Below are 27173 nucleotides of genomic sequence, written 5' to 3' on the forward strand. Positions count from 1 at the left end.
ATAAATAGGACAAACACGTGTAAATACTGAATAGTACCTCTAGTGTGAGAAACTGAAAGTGTAAATAAGGATTAAAATGAATAACTGATAATTTGAAATAGGAAAAGGTCCAAAGATAGAGGGTTGGCAGGAGGGGAAGGGGAAAGGGAAGAAAGAAAAGGAAAAATTATGAGAAAGAAAAAAAAATGGAAACAAAGTCTATATAAATAGGGAAGGGTGGAGGGGGTGAAGGGCGCACAGGTAATGAGGGAAAAATAAGGACCAAGTTACATCATGTACAGGTACAAGCACCCAATGATAAATGTAAATGTATTGTATAACTAAAATGTACCGATTAATTTATAAATTTTTTTAAAAAGCTACTGTTTGCCGAATTATATTGCTTTTTACGATTCTACATCAAGCTCACCAATGGATTCCAAACCATATGTAGCAATGCTACATAGCAGAAAGAATCTTGGACTCAAATTTTTAAATGTTGTAGGACTTTGTCTGCTTGGAATTTAAAATATAGCCTTTAGCAAGTCACTTCACCTCTCTGTGTCAGTTCTCTACTGTCAAATATCAAATGAAAGATGCTAACAGATTGAGATGTAACTAGTTTCATTGCTTCCAGTCACCCTCGGTTTCGATTGATTTTTCAGTCAACAAAGATTAAGCCGCCCAGAACAATACTATAATCACGTCACTCCTCTGCTGAGAATTACTGAATAACTTCCCTATATTTAAAGTATAAAGTTCAAGCTGCTTAAATTTGTATTCTGCTTTGGTTGAGCTCAACATGTGTTTATTGATTGGATCTATATGATAGAGTTGTAGGCTCTAGTTCTGCAAAGATAAATACCACAATCCCCGTGCTCTTCTGTAACTTGGTTAATAGAAAGAGCAAACTTGTAAATAATTGTAAAACTAATCATAATGTGTCCTATAATATTTTGGCAATCCTAAGTGTATGAAGATCTCAAAAAAGTATAATGATAAAAGTCCTCAATTATTGATCGTGTGCTTTGTATAGTATACCAGGACAGTGTTAGGCATTTCATATATATTTATTTTGTATAATCTTTACCAAATTGCTCCACTGAAGAGAAGATTATCTTCCTTTACCAAGTGATGTGACTCAGAGGAAACACGAGGTGCCCAAAATTACATAAATTCATACTCAAGCTTGCATAATTACATTCATATGTTTATGCATTAGTTTCATATGATGGCCATAATAAATGGCTACAAATTTTATGGCATAAAGGAACACAAATTTGTTATACACAATTCTGTAGGTCACACATACGACTTCGGTCTCATGGGACTAAAATCATGGTATTAGTAGTGAGGCGATCCTTTCTGGACGCTCTAACAGAGCATGTATTTCCTTCTTCATTGAAGTTGTCCTCAGAATTCACTTGTTTGTAGTTGTATGACTGATGTCCTCATTGCCAGGCTGGATGTTAGCTGAGACTCATACTGTTCATAGAGGCTACTTACATTCCATGGCTAGTGGCCCCCTTACTCCATCTTTAATGCCAGCAGCAGTGAATGAAATTCATATCATCATTTAAATTTTTTCAGTCTCTGTCAGTTTTTTGTTCTCTGGTCATGTTTCTGCCTTTTTCTTTCATGTTTAAGATTTATGTGACAAGATTGGGCCTATCTGGAAAATCCAGGATAATATCCCCATCCAAAGATCTTCAGATTTAATTACACCTGCCAAATCACAGCTTCTCTCTTATTCTGTAACATATTCACAGCTTCCAGAGAGTAGAGTGGGGACATCTTTACTTTTCAATTGCTGGAAAGGTATTTTCCATTCTGATGAGTCCTCTTCATTTTTAAAGGTAGCTTGGTGCCCAACTTAACTACATAGCCATCGCTGGTGACCCCTTCATCTCCTGTCATCAGTAATCTTTCATAGCATTCTCTTATGTCATTCAGTGTTTCCATCACATAGTCAATTTGATTATTGGTAAACCTTTAGTGTAAATTGAGTACATGGTTGTTATGAACCCTACTAGGTCACTGATGTATTCTTTTGTTTCTTGTCAATAAAAGGAACTCAGACTGTATTGATAGGTCCATCTGGATCTCAATCCCAGACCGGTCCTATACCAGCAATTGCCCAAGGTAATTAAGACTTTTGTGAAATACAGATAGTGTTTTTTCTCAATGTTGTGAGAATTAGAGATAGTATATAAAATGTTTTGCAAATCTATTGACATTCAATTAATGTCAGCTGCGATAATGAAAATGATGACTATTAAAAAACATTTTCATTTTTTAACCAAGCAAATGTTGACCTAAATTTGTTTCAATACAGTAAATTAATTAGTAATCCATTCTTTTAAAAAAAAAAGTCATTTTGTTATACTTCAAAACATCTTTGAAAGTGGGTTTGTTAAAAACTTTTTTAGTCATAGATAATTTTATACAGAAAGAGAAGAAAACTCAATACTAGCCTTTAGTCACTGAAAGTCTGTGAATTAAATTTAATATAATGACTTTAGGTATTATGAGTAGTTAACCAGACCAATTTGCTTTCTATAGTTAACCTTGCCTTACTGAAAGTGGCCTCATACTGTTGTTAAAACTCTCTGGCATTCCTATGTATTCATCAAAATAATCTGCATTTTTAATTAGGTAGCAAAACATCTCAAGAAACAGATATGGGATTTTTGTACTGGTTCTTTGCCCATTATCTACTTAAAAATTTTCTTGTGTTTTTCAAAAAATTCAAGAGGAAATAAATTTCTCTTGATTATTTTAATTCCTTCAACTGATTCCTTCAGTTTGCAACTGATTCTAAGTCATTCAGGACTATTCCTCTTCTGTTTATCAATATATCATATAGGTGGTTGGTTAACAGTAAGCTCCAAGGAAAATTCAGCATTAACTTTCTCTAGAGAGAACAGACGAATACAGATATACAGTCAATATTTGCCAATGTATAATTTGTCGGGATAATATATCTCAGCTAATTTATAGACTTGGAAGCCATTTAATTTCTCACAAGTTCAGTCTCTCAGTCTATATAACTGACCCTGGTCTCCGAACCTCTCAAGAAATTGTGATAAGGGCAATATAAAATGATGCATGTCAATGTGTTATAGGAACAACACACAAATTACTTAGCACGATGCTAATTTCTTTTCTTTGAAAATAATAAAACAGTGCTTTATTCTGCCTCAGACTTCTCTCTACCCCCTAGTTCACAAATGGTTAGTTAAATCATTCAGCCAGTGCCTCATACGAAAGCCTGAAAGCATTTCTTGACCTCTCTTATTGTCCGGTTGTCCATCCTAAGTCTATCATAAGTTTCTGTGGGCTCTATTTAAAAATATTTCCAGATTTCATTACTTGGCCCCATAATCACAGATTATGATAATAGCTAGTAATAATAGCTCACATTTGTTGGGTATTCACTATATAATACTTCTAATACCCTGAGTCTGAACCTACCTCATTGCCTGACTACGCTATTATAAAAGCCTCCTAATGGGTCACTTTCTCCTTTCAGTCCACTTCCTATGTGCAGGACAAAGAGGTTTTGTTAAAGTTAACCAGTTATTCCATAATTCTAGGTAGAATCTATCAGTGCTTCTTCATCTTAGAGTTAAACCGAATGCCCTCAAAGTCCTCGAGTGGCCACAGAACCTTCAGAGCCTGCCTGCTGGCCTCTCTTACTCCTGCCTACAACACATCAGCTTCCTCCTGAAGATCCAGCCACTTCAGAGTGCCTATATCCATGAGGATCACTGTCCATCCATGCTTAAACAAGAGGCTTCAGATGTTCTTTCTTTCCCTTTCCAGCAAATCAGTGACATGATTCTTCTTTCTATTATCCCCAGAGTCATCAGTGGGCATAGAAATAAAAACTAAGGCATGCTGTCTTGAATTTCACACTCAAATGGAGGTAGGAGAGTAGGACTCTTAGCTTTCCCTGGAGTATGCTGGGTTATAGTGAGTTGGTCAGATTTGGTGTTTGATAGTATGAGGATCAACTGCCTGGTCCTAGAACAACAGGATAATAAATGTTTGATGTGACAGTGGGATTTACATCATTCAGCAATTTTGATGATTGCATGACCTAAGGCATAATAAACTCCTACCACAGGGCTTGACAGAATAAACATTCCATAGATTTTTGCTGCTGTCTTATGATATTTTTATGCTCCTTTAATAAATGTTAATAAAATTATCAACCTTAAAATCAAAGAGCTACTAGATCTTATAATCTTGGAAATTTCATTGTAGTTTTTGTATCCTTAATATCCACATTTGAAAATGAAGATAAATGACATGTTTTATAATTGTTATGAGCTCAGAGGTAATATTCATAAGTGTCTAACATAAGATATACTGTATATTTGCAAGTGCACGGTCTTGAGTTCGATCCCCAGTACCAAAAGACAAAAGATATAGTATATAGGTGATTAATAAATAGTAGTTATTATTATGACTAATTTTACTGTTAATTTTAATTGACCTGTTTTTTAACTATGTATTTTATTCATATTCACATAGATACATGTAATTTCACACATATGCATGACATAATACTATATATATGTAGTAAATGTATGTTGTATAATATATACATGCACATTTAATATGTATTTTGTATACACACACATACAAAATACTGAAAAAAATCTCTTAGATTATAAACATTTTATGAAAAGAGAGCCCATGTTCTAATGCTGTTATAAGAATTTGGCACTACTTAATATGGATAATACAGTCACAAATCCCTGAGATGAAATAAATTCAAACATAATTTGTCCCAATTAATTTTAAAATATAATATACTTCACAAAATGGTAGTGGTGTTCATGCATAGAAATAGTATGAATTTTTTTTGTATCCTACTAATAGAATTTAGCTTAAATGGTCTGTTTTCTTCTATTTCCCCCTTGTATTAGATAATTGCTTCAGTATCATTACATAGAATTTGTTTTAACCAGGTCAGCAAGGCTTACAAATGGAAATGGCTTTGTTACAAAATCGGATTATACAAAGGCATTATCAAGTTGGTATTAGGACCATAGAATTCTCTGTGTAGACAATAATAGGAAAATGTTTGCCTAACGTGTGGTAAATATGTATTTTGAACAACTGGATGGCTGCTGTCAGTATTCAAAACGAAAGAAAGAAAGCCCATAAGTTTGTCATTTTTACTAGAATACCTGGGTCAGTGGTGATTGCCTCTCTGTCCCCAGTCTCATCCATCAGATGCAGCTCGATCACTGTCACCCTTGTCCAACAACCAAATGCCCACTGGTTTTCTAATCAACCATCTCTGAAGAACGTTCTTCCGCACCCATGGTCTGTGCCCCTCCTTGATTTATTCAGCTCACTCATTCCTGTGCTCATTTATTCCTTTTGTTCTTTTCCTTTTGGTTGTTCATCTTGCAAGCATAAGCCCAGTTTTCATCATTCACCAACTTTCCAGACTAGTGACAGTCACTCTGGAAGTAGACATGCGTACAAGGAATACCGCTAATCTTAATAAAATCCTGTGAGGTTCTAGCTGGTGATACCACAGGCTATAATAAAAGGATTTGACCAATCAAGGCATCTTCTCCTCCTCTGCCTCCCCCTCCCCCTCCCCCTCCCCCCCTTCTTCTTCTTCTGGCTGGGGGCCAGGACTGTAAAGTATCTGTGGCTGGGAAGGCAGCAAGAAGGCCACTGGTGGGGACTGAGGGTCTGGGAGAGAAGGCTGTGATGTGTGAACAGCACAGGGACTTTAAACTGATCCTGTCATGGTGGTGAGATTGATTTTTAACCTAGTTTTGTAAGGAAGCCATTAAAGACTTCCAAACATGGTGGTGATTACTTTGCATGTTGTAACCATCAGTGTGGTGATGAAGGACGGGAATTGCAGGAGGACAGGAATGGGTGTACAAGGTCCAATCAGGGAGCTCTTTCATTAGTAGAGAAGAGAGACAAGTGTCCCAGAAGTTGCCTAAGGGAAGAGGATATTTTAACAGATATTCAGGAAGTGAAATAGAGGCATGGGTATTAGTGACTGATTGAATATAGGAAATGAGGGAGAAACAGGGAAAAATATAATTACTGGGGTTTTCTTCAGTTTCCTATTTGCTCTACTTCTTGGTACTGTTATTCTACCATAAATTTAGTATAGATCCTAGATATTTTCGCAGAGCATGACACTTCTTATATCTCCTTTTTCTAAAGTAAAATTGGTTCATTTTTTATTTCAGTGGTTCCTCTGTGCCTGTCTAGAGTGGAGAGTGTTCATCTTCTCAGAAGCCATGGTGCCCCCCAAAATTATGAATATTCTTGGCATTTATTGCAGAACAATAGACATCAGAGGAGATTTAGCCTGTTCCAGATTTCCCAGTTATCACTTTCCTTCCCTACTTTCTTGGTTGCAGAATGAGGTCCTGGAAGGTGCAAGTTATTGTTCCACTTGCCTGGTGTTATCTTTTAAGTAGAGCAATGTTTAACATACATGCATGGCGTTACCAGAAGGAGCCATGGACAAAGAAGCCCTTTATTCTGACTTCTGTCCTTGTATTCTTATATTCATGGAAATGATTAATTTATTGTGTAACCCTCCAGAGTCTTTCAACAAATACACCAGTATGTGTGCATGAGGGGTGTGTGCGTGTTGAATATGTGTTCCTCTTTTATTTTTGTATGATTAGTAGCATCATTCTCTTTTTTGTAGTTTTCATTTTGACTTGAAAAAATCTTTCTGTTCATTCCAGATGTCACAGGGAATTTCAAGCACATGAAAGGTTAAAAGACAAAAGTGAAATAATATAGTACTAGGAAAAAATGGGAGAATTTTATTTCCTATCAGATTGCTGAAAAGCATGAAAGGAAATATTGACAAATTTGATTCCATAAAAGCACCAAATGTAATTTTGCTAAGATGATTTTGATCTTGAGATTAATCGTAGACTGTACTTCCAACTCCAGCTCTGTCCCAAAGCAGCTGCTCCATTTTTGATATGTGAGGCAAAACTAATTTTTCTTAAATACTCTGAGCCTCTGTCAGGTACACTGGAACGCCATGAAAGAGATTATATTTTACAGTTCTTGACAGGAGGAAAATATTGCGGTACTGTCTTCATGTAATCCTGAAGAGTTGAATGTAAAACTTAAAAACATAATGATCTGTACATTTGTACTGACTCCTCACTCATTATCTTACCTTTTTTGGGGGGTGGGGTACCGGGGATCGAACTCAGGTCCTTGCGCTTGCGCAGTAGGCGGCCAAACTACTGAATCCCTAGCCCATTATCTTACCTTTTTAATTATAATAAGCTCAAAAGTATTCACCACCAATGCATCAGAAATTTGCTCTCAATTAGAATCATTAAAGAACATTTGTTTTTGCATACTTCTTTAGATTTTTGCTTCAGTGCTCTTCTAATGCAGAATTAGAATTAATTTTATGTTAGCATACCATGTAAAGATTTCTTAAAAGTTAGGTATTATAATTGGATATTTTTTTTTAGTTTAAGAATCAACCATTCTTTTGGAAAATATGTTGTTAGTCTGAGCAGTAAGTTTGTTAGTGTAAGTTTTTTCATGTTGATCAGGATTGTAGAAAGTACTTTTGAGTGTTCTGATTGATGTTTACAATAAAGAAAGTGAAGCTGCTGGAAAAGAAATTGGACAAACTTTCAATTTGTTTCTGCCTGAGCCCTGAGGCTAGAGCTAGTAAATATACCCAGGGGACATAAACACAGAATCCTACTTTCCCTAACAAAAGTCAAGCCATATTGCAATTATAGGTCAGGTGGCAATCACATTAGATATTTTTCATTTGGAGCCTAAAACCTTCTCTTTTTTTTACCTTTTTAAATGCAGATTATAATGCCTATTCCCTTTTATTGGTCAATTGTTTAAGGTTGCTGTCATCTATTTTCTAAAGTTTCTTTTTCCATATCATCTCCTTCCATGAAACATTAAAGCAGATTCCATATTTCTTTCATTGTAACATTCCTTTCTGATATTAAAGTAGATTCCACAGTAACCATGTTTCGGAAAAAAATGTTAATTTGTTGATGACTTATACAGTCCTACCTGGGTTCACGAACTTAATCTGTTCTATGACTTTGGAAAAGATGGCCATGTTTGTATTTGTATGGGAAAGATGGCCACAGTCTTGTTTGTCATCAATGCAGAGTTTGCAAACAAAAACAAAATTTTACCGAACACTTCTGTTCGTGAACCAAATTATTTGCAAACAAAAGTGTTCGTGAAATGCAGTACCTCTGTAATTAGGCCTTTAATGGCTCCATCTGTACTAAAGATGCACGGAATTTTCTAGTTCTTGACACTAACATCCTCATTTTCAAAGGATGAGCCTTTGATTTGGTAGCCTATGTCTCAATGTACCTTTGTTGATTTCGCCTCATAAGTAAAATCATTTTTGTACTTTGGGTTTAAATACCACATCCTTGTGTGGCACCTTTGTCAAAAAGAAAATCACCTGATCATATTCTTGTAAACAACATGAGCCACTTACCCATCCCCCTGTGAGTCTGTGTCACATTGTCTTAATTACTACAGTTTGATCATATGTCCTTAAGTCAGGTACTGAGTCTGCCAACTTTCTAGCTAATTTAGAAACCCTGATGTTCCATATGTGTTTTAGAACCATTTTGTTAATATGTACAGAAGCCTACTGAAATGTCTATTGAGATTTAACTGAAAATGTAAATAAATTTTAGGAGAATTGAGTCTTTAATAATATTAATTTTTGTTTTGGTACCAGGGATTGAACTCGGGTCCTTGCACTTTCGAGGCAAGTGACAGAACCACTGAGCTAAATCTCCGGCCCAATAATATTAAAAGTTTTAAAAATTATTTCTTTTGAGGCGGCGTCTCACTATGTATCCCAGTCGGGCCTCAGACTCCCAAGTGCTGGGATGACAGAAATGCTCCACCACACCCACTTAACAGTAGTGACTCCTGTGATACATTAACCTTGTATATACTCTCTATTTGCTTGGAGAGTTCCATTATATCTTATGAATATTTTCTAGTTTTCATTGTAAAGACTAGGTGTGAATTTTTCTAAATTTACACCTAGGATTTGTTATTTTCAAACATTAGTTTTGCTTTTAAAATTTCATGTTGTAGTTTTGTATTGCCAGCATATAGAAATGTAATTGATTTTTGTGGATTAATGATATATAATCTTACCAGACAGTATGAATAGCTTTGTGTAGGCTTTAAATAATTTTAAGTTAATACTGCTTGAACATATTTATAATAGCTGCTTTAGCTTCTTTGATAATTCTATTATCTTTATCATCCCTACATATTTTTATTTTTTCTTCTAATGTATTAAGTGACAAAAATTGCATGTATTTACCATGGACAACACAATGTTTTAAATATATATATCTTGAGGAATGCAGAATTGAACCAGTTAACAAATATATTAATTAGGATACATATCATCTTTGTAGTGAAGACTTTGAAATCTACTCTAGTGATTTTCAAGAATATAGCATATTATTTTTACCTATAGTCACCATGACTCTTGAACTTACGTCTCTTCTCCAACTGAACTTTATATTTTCTTTGACCAGTAACCCCATCCTTCCCCCACTCCCAGCTCCCTGTTGTATCTATATTTGCTTCCATATTTTTCTTCCCAGTTATAGATTACATTTTACTGTTTCTTCACTGGCTTTGAGTTCTGTGCTGTCGAGTGCTGAATTTTGGTGTATTCCTTCAAAAAAATTGGGAACTTTGTCCTTAAAGGCATTTAACTTGCTTACAGTTCTGTTTTGTCTCTTTGAAGCTTGCTTTAAAGCTTTTCTCAGGGCAGGTTTCAAACAGAAATCCGGCGATTTTATTCTGTAAGTGTCCAAAGAGTGGGTACTATTTACAAGCCATGTGGTCTTCGTTGCAACTTCAACTCATCCATGATCATCAAACAATAGTCAGATTTTCTACTCTGATACTTAAACAAGTGTGCCTGGCTAAGTCCCCTCAAAATTTTATTTATTTAAGCAGGTGATATGCTGGAATTAACCTTGAGACTGTAGTTTTCCAACCTGTAGTCTGATGAATACTTCCTTCTGGAATTTCTTTACCCCACTACTGAAGAGTAGCTTTTCTGGAATTCCTCCTGAATCCCCTGTGTATTTATCAAGGCCTTTCCTGTGACTGTAGAATCTGAAAGAAGTCTGAATCTCTGAACCATATCTCCTGCATACTGCTCTTCTGGAAGTTTTTTGCTTTCTGGATGGTGCCCTACACATGTGCAAGTTTGATTGATCCAAAGTCTAACACATGTCTCTGGGTCTCCTTCTGTACGTAGCTCCTTTTCTCCAACACAGGGCTCTGCAGATTCTAGTTAGCTCAGCCTCTGAGGTCTCTACTCAGACCTCAATTGTGTGGTTGCCTTACTACTTCAGTTCAGGTTGGAAAGCACTTCAAAGCAGAATTCTGGGGTGATGATAGGAGGTGGCTTTTTACCCTCTCTCTAAGGGACCACAATCATGTGTTTTCTATTGTTCATTGTCTAAAAACAACTGTTTAATATGTTTTGCTCAGGGTTCTAGGTGCTTATATCTGAGGAATAATTTTGTACCTTTTTTACTCTTACCATAGCCGGAAGCAAAAGTTCTCTCATTACTTACTATAATGTTCAAATTGTCTCTTATTTGGCCAGTAAGTTTTGCTGAAAGCCAGCTCTCTAAAGTTTTTATCATGAGCCCTTTGTATTTTCTTAGAACTCTCTTGATTTCTGGCACACACACACACACACACACACACACTCACACAAACGCGCTTGCTTGCTTGACTCATGCCCTCTCTCTTTATGTTAATTCACAATAGGCCATTTTCCCAACAAGAGTTGGCTCTCAGCTCCTTGAGCTTGGTGATCACCCATAGACATGAGATGGACCTGCACCCAAAAGTAGGGTGTGCCCAGGCTTTCTGATTGGCTTTCCCAAGTCTGTGGAGCAAAGGGGAGAGAAAGGAGTGAACCCTAAAGTCTGTCAGTGGTCAAGTCAAAAGCAAAATGATGACTTAGAACTACCCAGCATCTCTTATAAAATTTCTTCCCTAAGTAACCAGAAGCATAGTGTTGCCGTGAGTGGAGGTGGAGAAGGTTGTACAGTTGGACAGTTTGGAAGGGAAGAGTCAGAGTTCATATTAAAAATATTAAATTTCAAATGCCTGTAAGATATATATTGAGGATCTCAACTTTTATAATTTGTTCTTTTGTATAAAACAAAATTTCCTAACATGATGATTGCTATCTTATGCCATATTTTAAAAAATCAGTAGTACATACACAATTGCTTAAAGGTTTTAATATCAGAATTACTTAAAGATCTATGGTGACCTCCTAATAGTTCATTTTTTTTGGACAAAACAGCCATGAAAAATAAATTGGAAATAGGTAAATACTATTACTTCATAATTTTCCTTAATATTTACCAAAAATCCAATTATTTATTGTATCATGTATTATTTCATGGTTACAAAACATGATAGCAGTGTTTTCTCTATTAATGTGGATAAATTAGGTCAAATTAGTTTTCTGTAATATTTCGACTTGCATGTTTTTCATAATGCAGCTATTTTTATTTTATAATTGCAAAACCTTACTGCTATCCTAAAATATTAGCCATATTGATTTGTGTAATATATTGGAATATATAATGCTTCTGTTTAGAAACATGTCCAGATTATTTTCTTATTGCATTTTAAAAGAATTGGGTTGCAGCTTGATTTAGTCACTTTGAAGAAAAGTTTCTTAAAAGCCTATTTTGTGTTTCCTCTCCAAACAAATTGGAATTGACAGAATCAATAAAAATGCTAACCTATATAAAATGAAATAATCTAGTAATTTCTTAGGTTCTCAACAGCCCTTTGACCACTAAGGATGTGGTGGCCAGCTTCACCTTCACTGGTTCTCAGTGGTATTTATTATATCCTGAGATATCCAACCTGATATCATCTCTCTCCTTTTAAAGCTATGGATTTAAAAATAACTCAGAAGACAGGAGATCTGAATCTAATTTGCACCTTTGTTTTTGAAAAACCTGCAAGTCATTTAGCATCTATGATCTTCAGTTTTCTCATCTATGAATGCGAGTTACTGTAAATAATCTCCATTTCTGTGTAGGTGGAAAATATTTAATGTTATGATTCTGAGTGAAACTGTATAATTGAAACATTAAAGTCTTTTGTTGTACCCCTGCTCTACTAAAATGAACTGAGCACCTAGAAAAAAATTTAATCCCATACTGCGAGAAAAAGAAATGTTAACAGTGAACCCAGAGAAGAAAGTTTTGTAGGAGGCAAAATGCACAGTTGAAACTTAGGTTCAATGGCATTACAAGAGGAAAGGCTGTTAAATTAGGTAACCTCAAACAAGCAATCCAGAAACAGCCAAGTACACAAAGTGGCAAGAAGCCTTCAGGTTTCCTCTCCAGGGGGTTCTGTGTGGCATTCTATTGATCTTCTCCTACCACTTTCCTTCTGCCCATCTACTGTCTGGAAATTGAGACCTATCCAGGACTCAAGAGCTTCTATATGAGGATGTGTTAGTTTTTTGATGCTAAAACAAATACTTAAGATGGTCAACATAGTAAGAGAAAAAAAAACGTTGTATTTAGGCTCACGGTTTTGAAGTTTTTTCAGTCCATAATCAGCTGACCCCTTTGTTTTTAGGCCTGTGGTGAGGCAGTGCATCCTGGTGGAAAGGCACAGTGGAGCAAAACTTCATACCCAATGGTCAGAAGTGAAAAATAAGGAAGAGGAAGGGTCAAGGGTCTCACAGTCTCCTTCAAAAGGTTGCTTCCAATGACCTAAACACCTCCCACTGGGCCCAGACTCTCTCCCTGTTGTACCTTCCTGGAGACAGTCTTTCAAATATGAGTTTTTGGAGATCCAAATAATAGCAACTATAGCAGAGTTTTATCAGCAGGAATTTCCAGAACACCTTACAATAAATTTCTGGAATAGAACCTCCTAACTCTAATCCACATCAGCCCTCAGGAAACATGCCTCCAGCTATGGAAGCTCCCATCCTAGAAATAAAGGAGTGGTGTCACCAGCTCCCCTCCACAGACAATTGGAGAAAAGAAAGAGGAAAATTTTTGATCATACGATGTAAGAGATCAAAGGTGAAGCTAATGTCCCGTGCTGGATTTCTGAACAGTTTCTTTTTTTCTGAAATACTGTAATTATAATGGTTATACTCTTTTGTAATTTTGGAGGGATGTGGTAATAATAACCTGGACAGTACATATTAAACTGCTTTATCGTTTCCAAAGCACTTTCTTCCATGCATCACTTGTTTAACTAATATTTACCGATCACTTACTCAGGATCAGACTCAGGCCTCGGCACTGTTATACAGTAGTCTCTTGAATTGCCTTAATTTCTCCAGGATTTTGCTTTGTCTTTCTTTAGACAGAGAAACTGAAGCTCAATGGGTGTCAATAAAATCCGAGTTAGATAACTAATACACACTAGCCCTGGAAATCAAATGCAGGTCATCAGAGACATTGGTCTTTCCATTATATTTTGTGAACAGCTATCTGTGGTTGGCATTGCTTTGCAGGGAAATTGTTTCTGTAATTCCAAATAATGACAAATAATCATGCATTTTGGAGAAAAATGTGTTGGAAAGTCTTATATTCATTAAATATGCTTGACCCTACTTCTGAGAGTAGTGTATACATTTGGCTTCTGATAAATATTGGAGTCAATCAGTGCTAACAGAAACTTCCAAATACTCCATAAAACATTAGCAGTTAGCACCTTAAAGATTTTATTTCAGGGCAAAAAATTGGAAGGCTTCACTTTGACTCTTATATAGAATTTGTATCCTTAAATGGTGTGCAGGGAGTCTTGGGGTACTCTCCTAAATCAATAAAATGATACATTTTTTAAAAATTGTGAATGATCTATAGGCCAAGTCTCTAGAGTGGATTAGGGACCAAAATAGGGGTCAGGAACTTTAAATTCTTCAGAATACTACGACCCTTTATATATTACAGCAAATCTGTTCTTAATGTCTTTCAGCCTCATGGAATGTGCCAGGAATATTTCTCCAGCCTGTTTTGATTTTTGTTTTTTGATTTAGGTTATTGCCCGGCTGGCCATCGGGAATGTCAGAATGGCAAATGCTACGGACCAGAACAAAGCTGCAATTTCGTAGATGACTGTGGAGATAATACTGACGAAAATGAGTGTGGCGGCTCCTGCACTTTTGAGAAAGGCTGGTGTGGCTGGCAAAACTCCTTGGCTGAAAACTTTGATTGGATTTTGGGGATTGGCTCTCATCAAAGCCTGAGGCCCCCCAAAGACCACACACTTGGAAACGAGCATGGTGGGTAATCAGGTCGCCCCCGTTGCCAGAATCCTGTTCACGAGGCCCTAATCTCATTGTGTTCCCTGACAACAACTGCAGAGAGCACCACTGGTATGGCAAGTCAGCCGAACCTTAGTGAGTGTCTGTTTCCTGGCGCTACTGTCACAAGGGGTCATAGTACAGGGAGCTGTAAAAACAGTTCTGGAGGCTGAACACCTAAGATCAAGCTGCTGGCAGGTTGCTTCCTTCTGTGAGAGGGAGTTACCTCTTCCTCACCTCTCTCTTAGGCTCCAGCAGCCTCAGAGTTTCTTGACTTGTAGGCAGTGGTGCCCAGGTGTCCTCCCATTGTCTTCTGTTTGTGTATGTCTTTCCCTCTACCCAAACTCCTCCTCTTTCTTAGGATACAGTCCGATTGGGTTAGGGGTCATGCTAAGGATCTCATCTAAACTTCATTGGAAAAAGAGACCCTGTTACCAAAGAAGGTCACATTCATGAGGTCTAAGGATTGGGATGTGATGCTCTTCAACCCACAACAATAAATTGAAAAATCTAATATTAACAACTATTTTGAGAATTATTGTTAGGTGATAATGCAGGCTGCCATTAGATACCTCTCCTAAGGCACACGTTTATAACCAGTAACCTTGAATTCTGACACTCATTTGATCATTACCGCATTTAACTTTCCAGCATCTCAGATCTCTCAGGTGTCCCATGGAGATCATCAAACTTGCCGTGTGTGCCCAACAGGGTTGTGGAGACAAGTGAAATGATCTGTAGGAAGGGAAAGGAGATTGAAACCTGTTGAGGTGCTGTGAAAATGTCACTGTGAAACAGCGTATTTTAGGAGTGTTGTGCATGGATTGTTTTGTAACAAGTGGACTCAAACTCACTGATTCAGGAATAAAAATAATAAGCAGTATGAAGCAGAGACCTTGAATTCCTGTGTGTTGCAAAATTGGAAAAAGATATCTAAATATTGAAATCCTGCAGTTCTATAATACAAATCTGATTAAGCCAGGCTCACCAAACCAGGGAATGGAAGCCCTAAATCCCATTCAAACACTCAGCTATACATTCTTGAAAGAGCGTAAAAATTCTGATACACAGAATAAAGCTCAATATTATTCTTCTCACATTTCATATTAAAATACTGCTTTATTTACACGCTCAACAAGTGCTGAATATTTGGAAGGACATATTTAGATTTCCTAGGGAATCTTTGCAATTGTTTTACAATACCCAGCTAGTTTAGGGGTGCATTAAGTGATTTCTGTAACTATGTTGTTGATTTGATAGCATAAATATCCTGTCAGATGAGTTCATCTGCATACTGTGAAGCACTTTGCTAAAAGCACAGACAGCTGAAAATTGCGCTGTCAGTGAACTAGAGACAAGGCTATTAGACTTACTTTCTGTTTCAAATGAAAATGCCTCGGGCAGCTCAGATCCTATGAAATGTAATCAAAAACTCTAACTAAGAGGGGAAAGCTGAAATAATCCCTTCATTGTCATTTTGGTCTTATCTGAATCCCACCCTCCCTCCTAGGGCACTTCATGTATCTGGAGGCTACTCCCATGGGCCTGCGGGGTGACAAAGCCCACTTCAAGAGCACCAGGTGGCAGGAATCCAGTGCCACGTGCACCATGAGCTTCTGGTATTTCATATCTGCAAAAGCCACAGGGTCCATTCGGATTCTCATTAAGGTAGGATCCTGGCTCCGATGCCTCTGAGCTTCCAGTGGACTCCCGCAGACAGCACAAAGCCTGAGGAGTTCATTACAGGCCTTTTGACTCAGCCCAGGGAAGCCTCACTTCTTCCTGGGGAGCAGAGGCCTGCTGACCTGGGGCATGAGAACCTGCTCAGAGTGCAGGGGTACATCCTGTGATTTTGGCCGAGTCCCCAGACTTCTTTTATAAAAACAATTAGTCCAATTCTTTCCAGTAGTTGTTTCCTTCCTTCTCTTTTTCAAGAAAATAGATTATTTGTACATCTGAAAGAAGGGAAACTATGCATTTTTCTCATATATGAATAATCACTATGGAAACTAACCACAGATATTCTACTCCAAGCATGCTGTGCCCAGGACTGACCTGCCCAAGAGCATGCTCAAGGTAGGATTACATTGAACCACTCATTAAAGATGATGTGCTACTACATTCTCTTATGGAGGATTAATTGGATGTTTCCGTCAGGGCTGTAATTTAGTATAAGAAAGTGACAGTGTTTGGGTAACAAAATAGCAAAGTAAATATTAATACTATTAATGAGACCTGATTCAAACACATTACTCTTTAGCAAGTTAAAACAGGCAATGAAAAGGAGGGGTGTGTGTGTGTGTGTGTGTGTGTGTGTGTGTGTGTGTGTGTGTGTGTGTGTCTGTCTGTCTGTCTGTCTGTGGCTATGTGGGTTTATTTGAAGCATCTAGTTAAAATTCTAAGAAAGCTTGCTTTAAAACATGCTCCAGTGGCCACTGCTGTTTTATCACACATGAGCTTTGCTGAAGTGTCCTGGCACTGATAGAGAACACCCAACTCAAATGCCAAAGAGCTAATCTACCTGAATAGCTTGTGGCTAGTTCATGTTTTATCAGAAACCTGAAGTGACTTCATCACTTAGGACTCTTCTATAGTGGTGCGGAGAAGCCAAACCAGTAAGATGCATGCAGGAAACCACAGTGATTTAGTCTACTGTTTGAATTTGGAAACTGCTTGAAATACAAAACTTAAAGTTCTCACAGGAGTATTTCAGTAGTGCTCTTTTGAATCCAATGCTTGATTATATGGTGTGCACCATGTGAGGACTTTGATTCTGGTCTGTGGGATTTGTTTTTGTTATTTGCTTCACTCATATTTACATTTCGACTATCATATAGCAAAAACCGTCAGTTACTAAAAAATGTGAAAGTAAACTCCTTTGAGATGGATGTTTATCTTCCTATCAAGTCATGTCGAACGCCTGTGGTTCCTGCAATTGATTCTTAGGGAAATTGCACAGCATTCTGAGACAGTCATCTTTCTACCTTATAAGAACAAAACAACACACACACACACATATTTTTAAAAAGTGTAAGCCTGTTCTTGGAATTAGAGGTGCAGCTCAATGGTATAGCACTTGCCTAGCATGCATAACACCTTAGGTTTGATTCCCCCATCACTAAATAAAATATGTGCCTATTCTTATGTAGTCACACGGATTGTGGAGGAGAGGAATCTTTCATAACATGTATTTAGATTACGTTCATGAATTGAAGGCAACTGTTTCATTTTGGTAAGTAATGTAACACATTTTTGATTATGGTCGCAAAGAACTTAGTTTTCCCTCTGTGTGAAACCCTGCTAGATGTTAACTTGCTCATGAGTTTGAAAGTGTCTTAGTCATATGGCAGACTCAACAGGTTGAAGTTGTTCTCTCTGCTCCCCCTTCCCTCTCTGTCTTTCGTTCTTTCCTTCCTCATCATCCCTTAAAAATTATTCCACTTTACCCTGTGTTCCTTCTGGTTCAGTCTCCCCTGCCCTTTCCCTGCCTTCTCTCACACTGAGCCTCGTAAGGTCTGGAAGGTTCAGCCTTTTGCAAAAAGTTCCTTGGCCACTTTTACCTTCCATGATGTTGCCTCTTCTGAGTGTCCTTCATGACTCTAAGAACAATTCCTACTCACTGGCTGGTGGTTGGTGTTTATTCTAATCCAACAAATAGACTAAACTCTTGAGAGCAGGGCATTGAGTTTTAGCCTTTGCAAGTTCTTCAGATCCTCTGAGACGGGAATGCTGGATGAAACATAAGGACGTAGTGTCTCCCCAGAGCCTTGTTTAAGGGTAACCTTTGTGAAGGAATGGCTGTACCGCATGGCATGCATGCCATAAAATCTAATATGAAGAATTTATATTCTAAATCTGAATTATATACATGCAATCAGACATAACAGCATGTACCCATTGAACAATAATTTACTGGTGGGATATTCTGCATAGGGTAGTACTGATAACAGTTGCCAGCAACAATAATACTTACTAGCGGGTAAGGCCTATTGGACATCAACACCTGTATTGCTTCAGGTAATTCTTAGCACAACCTCCTATATGATACACCCTGTGAGTGACAGAGATGGAATTTGAATCCAGGCATATCTACATACAAAACCCATATATTCACTCCACCCAAGTGCTCTACGCTGACTCTAATAGAGACTGTGTTACCTGACATCTATCTACGGTGCAAGATTTTTTTTAGAAAAACAAAATGAGTAATTGTTACTAGAATAGAGGTATATGCTTAAAATAGTTAACTGTATCCACTTGAGTAAGAAACACCCAGCTGATTGGATCAGCACAGTTCTGGGTGTGGCTGAATGGATTTACTGAAGACCGAAGAAGACCCACCTAGGTGTGAGTGGCACCAACCGATAAGCTTGTAGCCAGGATGCAATAAAAAGGAAGAGGAAGAAGGAAGAGAAGGAAGGCTCGCTTCTGTTTCTTCAAGGATCTCCAGTCTTCACCTTCACTTGGATGTTGTCCCTGACTTCCAGTGCAGACCCTTCAGCCTCCTGATACGGACTTGTACGGGGCACTACAGTAAGCATTTAACAAAAAGTTGCACATATATAGATAAGCAAAAGTCTTTTGCACTGAACAACTTCCCCAGTCCTTTTTCATTTATTTATTTTTTATTTTATTTTATTTATTGATTGATTGATTGATTGGATACCAGGGATCGAACTCGAGACCTTGTGCTTGCGAGGCAGGCAGCAGCACCACTGAGCTAAATCCCCGGGCCTTGGCCCTTATTTTTTATTTTTCGACAGAGTCTTGCTAAGTGCTGTGTTGCCCAGGCTAGGCTGAAATTTACCGCATTCCTACCTCAGCCTCAGAGTGTTGGGATTATAGGCATTTGGCACCATGCCTGGCTCAAAGCAGCACCATTTTATTTTATATATTGCCTGTTTTATAATTTTTCCTTGTATTTCTTTCTGTCAGTCACATTTTCTTTCCTTTGTTGTTTGCTTTGTTGTTTGTTTAAAAAGCTGTAAAACTATATAAACTTTTCAAGAGGAAAAGCAATTTTTCCAAAAGACCAGTCTTTTTTGTGATATCAGAGAGATCACCAGGTATAAGGATGAGGGGCTCTCCCTGTAGCCCCTTGAGTCAGGCAAACCCCCTGCCCAGGGGAAGGGGGACCCCTTGGGACGCAGTGACAACCCATGTCTTTCCTTTGCCTACCTTTTGTGGGTGACTCCAGTGAAGCTCAAGTAGATTAAGTGGTAAATCTAAGGTCACAAATAAGTAGATGAGGTAGCACCTGAGCTCAAGTATTCTGAAATCCAAATGAGAATGCACACACTCGGTTTGGTTTCTGTGTTTCCAGGAAGGATATTTATATGTTAATAACCCAAAAGAGAGACTATGGCTTTTTCTGGACTTACTAATAGTTCATTTAAGAAATAGTATATTTATTTTTGATAACATATCTTACGTTAACCTATGTTTTAACTCATTCATACGCAATATTCTCATTAAATTGAAGTGCATTGCTTTTCAAATAATCAACTATTTAAAACAAACTACGTTTTTCAAAAGCACTCAAGAATAAAATAAGTGTTTTACAGTGTAAAAGTTAACTTGGTTTACAAATTAATTAAACCACTTTACTTGTTTATCTGTAGGGTTAACTAAGGATAAATAACAGGTAAGTGAACATCACGAAGAATTTTTGAGAAATTTTAAAATTAGTGTTTGATGGTTTATTTTTGTTGCTAAAAGTCTGTTTAGCCTCAGCAAGAAACAAAAGACCTTTGTGTCTTTTCAGTTAGCTGTTTTAATAAAATCCAGGAACACCTGCTATCTGTGGAGCATTATCCTCTTTGGAAATACTCCATCTGTAATAAATAGTTGATATTTTAATCAAGATGACTGTGTGCTTCAGGGAATCTAAGTATATTTAATTGAAAGCATTCAGGACTATCCATTATGTAGTCATGATGGAACATAGCATATTTTCAAGCCAGAAGTAGAGAAAAATAATGTATTTCAGGAGAGCTCTCCTGATGGAGTAACCTAGGTGTGCTGAAAGACCATAATTAAATTAGCTGATTGCTTTATCTTGCTTATGGATACAGAGAATTTTAAAGCGAGTGACGGTGGCCATCAAATAAATTTAATCTAAGCTATTCATTTAACATATGAATGCAGAATGCAAGGTTATATTTCTTGCTTCTGTTCACATGGTATTTAAAAAAATTAGAATGTGGATCCAATTTTTCTGACTTATGATTTAAGGTTCTTTTTCTTGACTTCCTGAAAATTCTCTCTTAAGATTTTGAGATTCAAGATGTAAATACAGTCAGCCTTCCCTATCCATGGGTTCCCCATCTGCAAATGTATTCAGACATAAAAATATTTGGAAAAAATTGCATCTGTGCTAAACATGTATATATTTTTGTCATTATTCCATCACAAAGCATTATAACCATGATTTACATATCATTTACATGTCCATAAAGTATGTGCATAGAGTAACCATGTCAAGTTACATAAGGCACTTAAATGTTTATCTATGATTTTGATATCCTTGAGAATCTTGGAGCCAACTACCCATGGATACCAACAGATGACCACATAGATTTTATCCCATAGTCTGTAGAAAACATCAAACGATCAAACCAATGGCCAGCTTCCGTTGCTTACTTAGAAGACTGGTCATTGGGGTTTGCCTTTATTGCTAATCTAACCAATAAGGTGCTTTAGTTGGACATAAGGTTCTGAGGACTTAAAGGTCAGCATTGTTTATGTCTCCTAACCCCAACTACCTCATTTCCTACACACTCACCCCTACCCTGAAGTGAGAAAAGATTTATTCATCAGTTATTAATACTACATCTGCCTGACAAAGCACATTGGAGAGATTTTTCAGATTTAGCTTTATTTTGATCTCCTCAACCCACTGAATATCTGTTATTGTAAGTATGTTGTTGGCATTTTATTCATTGTTTCAGAAAAAAATACAGAGAATATAGATATACAGATTATAAAGAATCTGGGTAGAGAAAATGGACCTTGTAAATACTGTCGTGTGTATTTTAGACTGTAAATCAGTTAAATGTTAAATGTTTAGTGCCAGAAGTCAATGTGCTATTTCTGAATTGTTTTTGCACCGGAACAATTCAATCTGCATAGTTTTAGATATAGTGCACTATTAAAATTGACCAAATTAATGGAGGAAAGATGACCTTTGCATTTCGTGCCATATAAATGCATAATATGAGCATTCTCAGAGTTTGAATTAGTTGTCAAGATATCACAAATGTCCTTGTTTATGGAAAATTAACGTTTCTTTTTATCATCTTGGAGAACATAGCAGTGTTTGTGCTAGGCGTATTTTTCACTGAGCTTTCTCTTTTAAATGCTTTTCATGTGTCCTTTACCTCTCTCAGTGCCTCTAGTGTTATGGAGGTGGAGTCCTAAGCAGCTAATACCACAGGTGTCCCTTTTATCAAGAAGAAAAGATTCTACTAAGAGGCTATCCTTTTCGTGTAATTGATTCTAACGTTTTAGCTTTATAAGTGACTCAAATGGTTTGTTCTAAAGAACCTTATTGCTTGCTATTTTACGATCATTTTTTGCTACTACTTTATGACCAGGTTCTATTTCCTGACTGGTTCACTTTTTCCATAAAAAGTTCTAAGTCTTCTGCCTAGAGTAACTTCTTTAATCTTCAAAGTGAACTTATAAGAAAGAGATTTTTTTTTTTCCCCTAATTTTAGCAACCATGAAATTGAGATGTAGGTCACACAAAGTTGTATAATCAGGATTAAAAGCCAATTCTAACTCTGGTATCCCTCACTTTTTACCACTCCACGAATTTTTGCCATTAGAAATTTAAAATATTCTGGGGCCAGGGATTTAGCTCAGTGGTTTCACTGCCTGCTGGGCAAGTAGAAGGACCCAAGTTCGATCCCCAGTACCAAAAAAAAAAGAAATTTAAAATATTCTGATACCTAGGAAGCAGAGCTATGACTACTCATCAAAGTTACCCAGCAACTCTGAAATCATACAAATTAGAGATGTCCATCTCAACATCTAAAATCAACAGTCTGTTCTACATGTTAGAGAGTGGTGACTACCATGTGTTTATCAACTGCAAGTTTTCTTTTAAAATTAATTTATTTTGAATTTAAAGATAATTGTGTGCATTTGTGGGGGAGCAGTGTGATATTTCAGTACATGTGGACATTGTATGATGGTCCACACAGGATATTTTGGTTATACCTAATCTCAAAAATGTATCTCCTCATTATGATGAGTGTATTTGTTGTTTTCTAACTTAATTTGTCATTCTAGTAGCAGAACCCTATTTATCTCAGTCACTACATCATATCTAATATAATTAAAAGTTTCTAAAGTCATATTAAATAGCTCCATGTTAATGAAAGAATGAAGAACAAATTAATACCAATCATTAAATATTTTTATAAATATATTTTCTAAATTGAATCATGACTTAATTATATAAAAAGACCCAATAGAAGATGAAGTAGCTACCATTATTTTAAATATGTGATAAACATAAATGCTATTTTGGCAAAATTAAAAATACTATAATATGATATTAAACAATCTGTTTACTATTAATGAGATAGTCACAAGTACTGCTAGTACAGTACTTATGATTTCTTATATTCATAAGTTGAAGAAAGTATCTAATTTTAGGTGAAGTTGGTAAAAATAAAGATTTATTTCTTCCATGTTACAACCTTCTTGGAAATCAATAATTTTTATACAAGGAGCTTGGAGAATTTTAAATTTTATAAGGCCATCTATCTTAGCTGTTCAGTGTTTACACTTATTTATTAGTGGTTACCAGGAATGTGGGAGGCTGAAATGGAGAGGAAAAGACCAGTCAATAGATATAAAATGGCACTTAGATGAGGGAGTGAAGTTCTAGCATTCCATTGCACAATAAGATGGCTATAGTTAACAATATTGTATTGTATATTTCAAAATAACTAGAAGATTCTAAATATTCTCACCAAAAGGAAGCAGTCAATGCATGAGGAGACAGATATGCTAAATACCTTGATTTCTTTAATAAATATACTAAATATCTTGATTTCTTTATTATATATGATATACATACATGGAAACATCACACTCTAGTGCTAAGATGTGTATAATTATAATGTGCCAATAATTAAAAACAAAATATATAGAGAAAGAAAAGTGCCTTCTTCGAGATTGTTTTTTAACATGAAAATGCAAATCAGCTCCCAATAACAGCAACACAGGAAGTCCCTGAAGGTGACATTCATTGCAACCAAGGGAAGAGCTGTGGAAATACGCTGAGGGGTGGCCACAGCAAAGAGACGCCAGCTGACCAGATACCAGGCTCGGGCTGCAGCTTCCGGATGGGCTCCTGCAGGATTCACATAGGCAGATTTGTCACCCAGATGTGCGAGGGAGCGTCTGTTTAGATTTGTATGTAGTCACAGCATTCGGTGTTTTGTCTAATCAAAGATGTGAGAGAAGGAACAGGAAAAACCAGTCACAGCCTAACGTGTTTAAGACATAATGGCCCAGTGACTTCATGTGTTTATTATTCATTTACTCCGAAAATTCGTAGGGGCAGTTGCCGTCTGCAGAACTGCTCTGTGTAGGAATTCTGAGAACCAGTCAGTTTCAATTCAGTTTTGCCTTTTTTACTGATATTTGCATTATGACCATTTGGAAGATGTTTACCATGATAAAACATTCTTCCTTCCCTTTTCTCATTTTTCTAGGACATTGCCTAAAAAAATGTTAATATTTTCTACTACATAACAGTAATGTTTTGTGACCCATATATCCTCATCAATTAAATTTTAACGCCTACTTTGCTGATTTTTTGTGGAGTTTTCAATACATACTTCAATCAAAATAAGTTAAAATTGTTGTCAGCAAACTGATGGCTTTGATTCACGTTTCTGACTCAAAGGCTGCTATAAGATTGGAAATCTGTCCTTACCCACTTTAGATCACACAGTTGGAGTGGAAAGAAAACCCCTATGGTTCACCTCCAAATGTATTATTGAAATGACAGAACCTTGCTATCTTATCTTTGTATAGGGTGAATAAAAATAAGTTCCCTATGTGTGACCTTGAATTAAAGCAGAAATTTAAAGCCTACTTGTTAATAATGCAGAAATGTTCATACTTAAAGTCACACTTCCTAAATTACAGCACCTCTCCACACCTTCTAAAATAGGAATATTTTCCAATAATTTTTTAATTATGTCAGTAAGGCTCTTTGGTAATTTCTGCTGTGATTTCCCACTATGGATTATGTCAAAGATAGAAATAAAGAAAAGCTGGGCTGTTTGGGCTCCAGCGTCTCTAGCTTGGATCCTCTGTTCCTGTCTCAGATCTTCAGGGCTAGCAGGTTCCTCTGAAAGTGCGGACTTTGTGGCGCAGGCATCGCTCTTTTAACCTTGCCTTCCCTTCAGGCATTAGCACATGCGCTGTGGGAGTGCACCCCTGCTCTGTTGGTGCTGTCTTCCACTCAGAAGCTCCAGGTGCCCTCTCCTTCGAATCCGCTTTCTGCAAGGGCTGCCTGTGACTTCACATGCTACAAAAACGCAGAATTGCAAAAAGCCACCCCTCCGAATTGCCTGGTAGGACAAATGAGGTGGCAGAATATGCCCACACCGTTGATTCTTTGTGACCAGGCATTGAATGACGACTGTAGAAAGTTGTGTTCTCCAATGACTAGAGAACTCACGTGACTCAAAGACTGGATCTATTTCCTTTACTGTCTTATCTCCGCGTGTAGCACGATCCCTCGTTCTAGGAAATATTAAGTACATTTTAAGTCAATCAAGAGAGTACATGTACAGGCAGTACGTAATTAAGTGCCAACGATGTAGAACACACCACTTAATATTCTCGGAATGCAAAAGATATTAAAGTATTTATGGACTTAAAGTGTTTACAGGAACTAAGGAAATTTAAATTGGATCTTGAGGGCAAATTTTAATTTGGGTGTAAGAGGAAGGGTGTTATACATGAGAGAGATAGAAAAGTATAAAATGTATTTGATGAGTCCTGAATTTACCAATTTTAGCAATTATACGATAATTAAGGATATAATATTAATAGAAATAATAGAATAATCATTTATTTTACTTTTAACAGTTTATATTATACATTTGTATATTTGATACCATGAATCTGTTTTTGTTATTTAATAGACTATTGCTTATTTTTATTGTTTCTTGTAAATTTCATTTGCTTCTGACTTGCCTTTTCTTTCTTTGCCCTTTTCCAGCTACTAATGTTTTGCTTTGTTTTGTTTGGTACTGGGAATCGAACTCCGGTCCTTGAGCTTGCGAGGCAGGCAGCGCAACCACTGAGCTAAATCCCCGGCCCTTTCTTTGCCTTTTCAAAGCCGTATTTACTGAATAACTTTTAATGTATTTACATTAGCTTAAATGTAGCAAATTGTACATGCAAATTCACAATTAGTATAAAAACTAGTAATATCAATGTAATCAAATTTAAAATTTCTTTTTGAAAGGCAAAAGATAATTGAAATATCAAAATAAATTTTAAAGATTATTTTAATGAACTTATGTTTCAAGTTTTGCTTGCTGTGACAAAACAAATTCCAACTTAGCTGCTAAGGGTTCATTCAAACACCGTTGACGTTATTTCGTTTTCGGCAGTTGGCATAATGATAGGTTAAGTTTTGTAGGATCATGTAACAAAATATAAACATTTTATTTAAAATTCTAATACCCCAACCTGCACACACACAAAAAATCAGTGGGGAACAAACAGCAACAGCCTTGACAGACAGTGAATGGCAGCCAGTAAGCATGAGCCAGCCACCTTTTGTGACATTGCTGTAAGGTAGAGCAGTCAATCAACTGATGGTCTCCTAATCAAAGCCATCTATTTGCCAACATTTTGTACCACTCATCTCGCACACATTTTATGTCATTTTTCAAGAAGTCCATATCAGCGCTCCACATGTGAGGAAGCCCAACAAGATTAATTAGATACTGGAGAATGAGACTGAGTGGGGGAAAGATAACCTTGATTTAGCTATTATCTGTGACTGCTAAAATTGTACTCCCAGAAGAACCAATCTGAGTCCTTGAGAGTAATATTGGTAGGTAGGCTGAGCAGAAAGATGGCAAGTGGAGCCTGGACAACGTAAGGACTTAGGAAGGCTCTGTCTTAAACCAAAACCTGAAAAATAGGGTGTGGCTAGGATATAGCTCAATGTGAAGGCCCCAAGATCAGTCACTACTACTGGGTCTCTGGCTCTGTCTCTCCCTCTCTCTCTCTCTCTCTCTCTCTCTCCTGATTACTATTTGCCTTTGTCTTTCCATTGTAATTGTATTCTGGGAACCCTTTTTCTCTTGTAAGTATCACTGTACTTTTCAGAGAGCAAACTTGCAAACTTTCCAACTTAATGCCATCCCTAAATTTAGTATTTTTCTTAAAATATTTCTCATCAAGCAATGTGGCCATGTATTATTAATGCATATTTATTTTCTATTCTTTTATCTGTACCTTTTCCTAGTTCATGCTTGTTTAAAATTCTTGTTTATCTGACATCTAGAATGACTTTTTCTTCCCTATCCTTTTCTTCACCAACCGCCCCACACACACACACACACACTCCGTATACCCTACCATGGCATATCTAAATCCTGAACATCTTTCCAAACTCAGTTTTAATATTCTCTTTTCTGGCTCTTATCACTTTCTACCTCTATCTTGAAGGTAGTATACAGGAACAATCTACTTTGTGTCCCCCATTGTGAGTGGCTTGTTGTAGGCATATAAAATATTTGTTAGAGAAAAGTAAGAC

General features: G+C 36.8%; 1 protein-coding gene across 9 annotated transcripts in view; it reads left to right on the forward strand.

Moving 5' to 3' along the window:
- Malrd1 (MAM and LDL receptor class A domain containing 1) overlaps positions 1 to 27173 on the forward strand; it is a 725534-nt gene that overhangs the window by 424607 nt on the left and 273754 nt on the right. For all 9 annotated transcript variants that reach the window (XR_015449658.1, XM_087207225.1, XM_087207223.1 and 6 more), the window contains 2 exons: positions 14099 to 14344; positions 15876 to 16033. Coding sequence is in view for 8 of the 9 variants with exons in the window: in XM_087207225.1 (XP_087063351.1) it covers positions 14099 to 14344; positions 15876 to 16033 (404 nt within the window). In the remaining variant the exon portion in view is untranslated. The remainder of the gene's footprint in view (positions 1 to 14098; positions 14345 to 15875; positions 16034 to 27173) is intronic.

This window comes from Heterocephalus glaber, unplaced genomic scaffold, assembly GCF_053883595.1.
Source record: "Heterocephalus glaber isolate CG9 unplaced genomic scaffold, H.glaber_assembly_v1.0 deba00000768, whole genome shotgun sequence".
Classification (NCBI taxonomy): Eukaryota; Metazoa; Chordata; class Mammalia; order Rodentia; family Bathyergidae; genus Heterocephalus; species Heterocephalus glaber.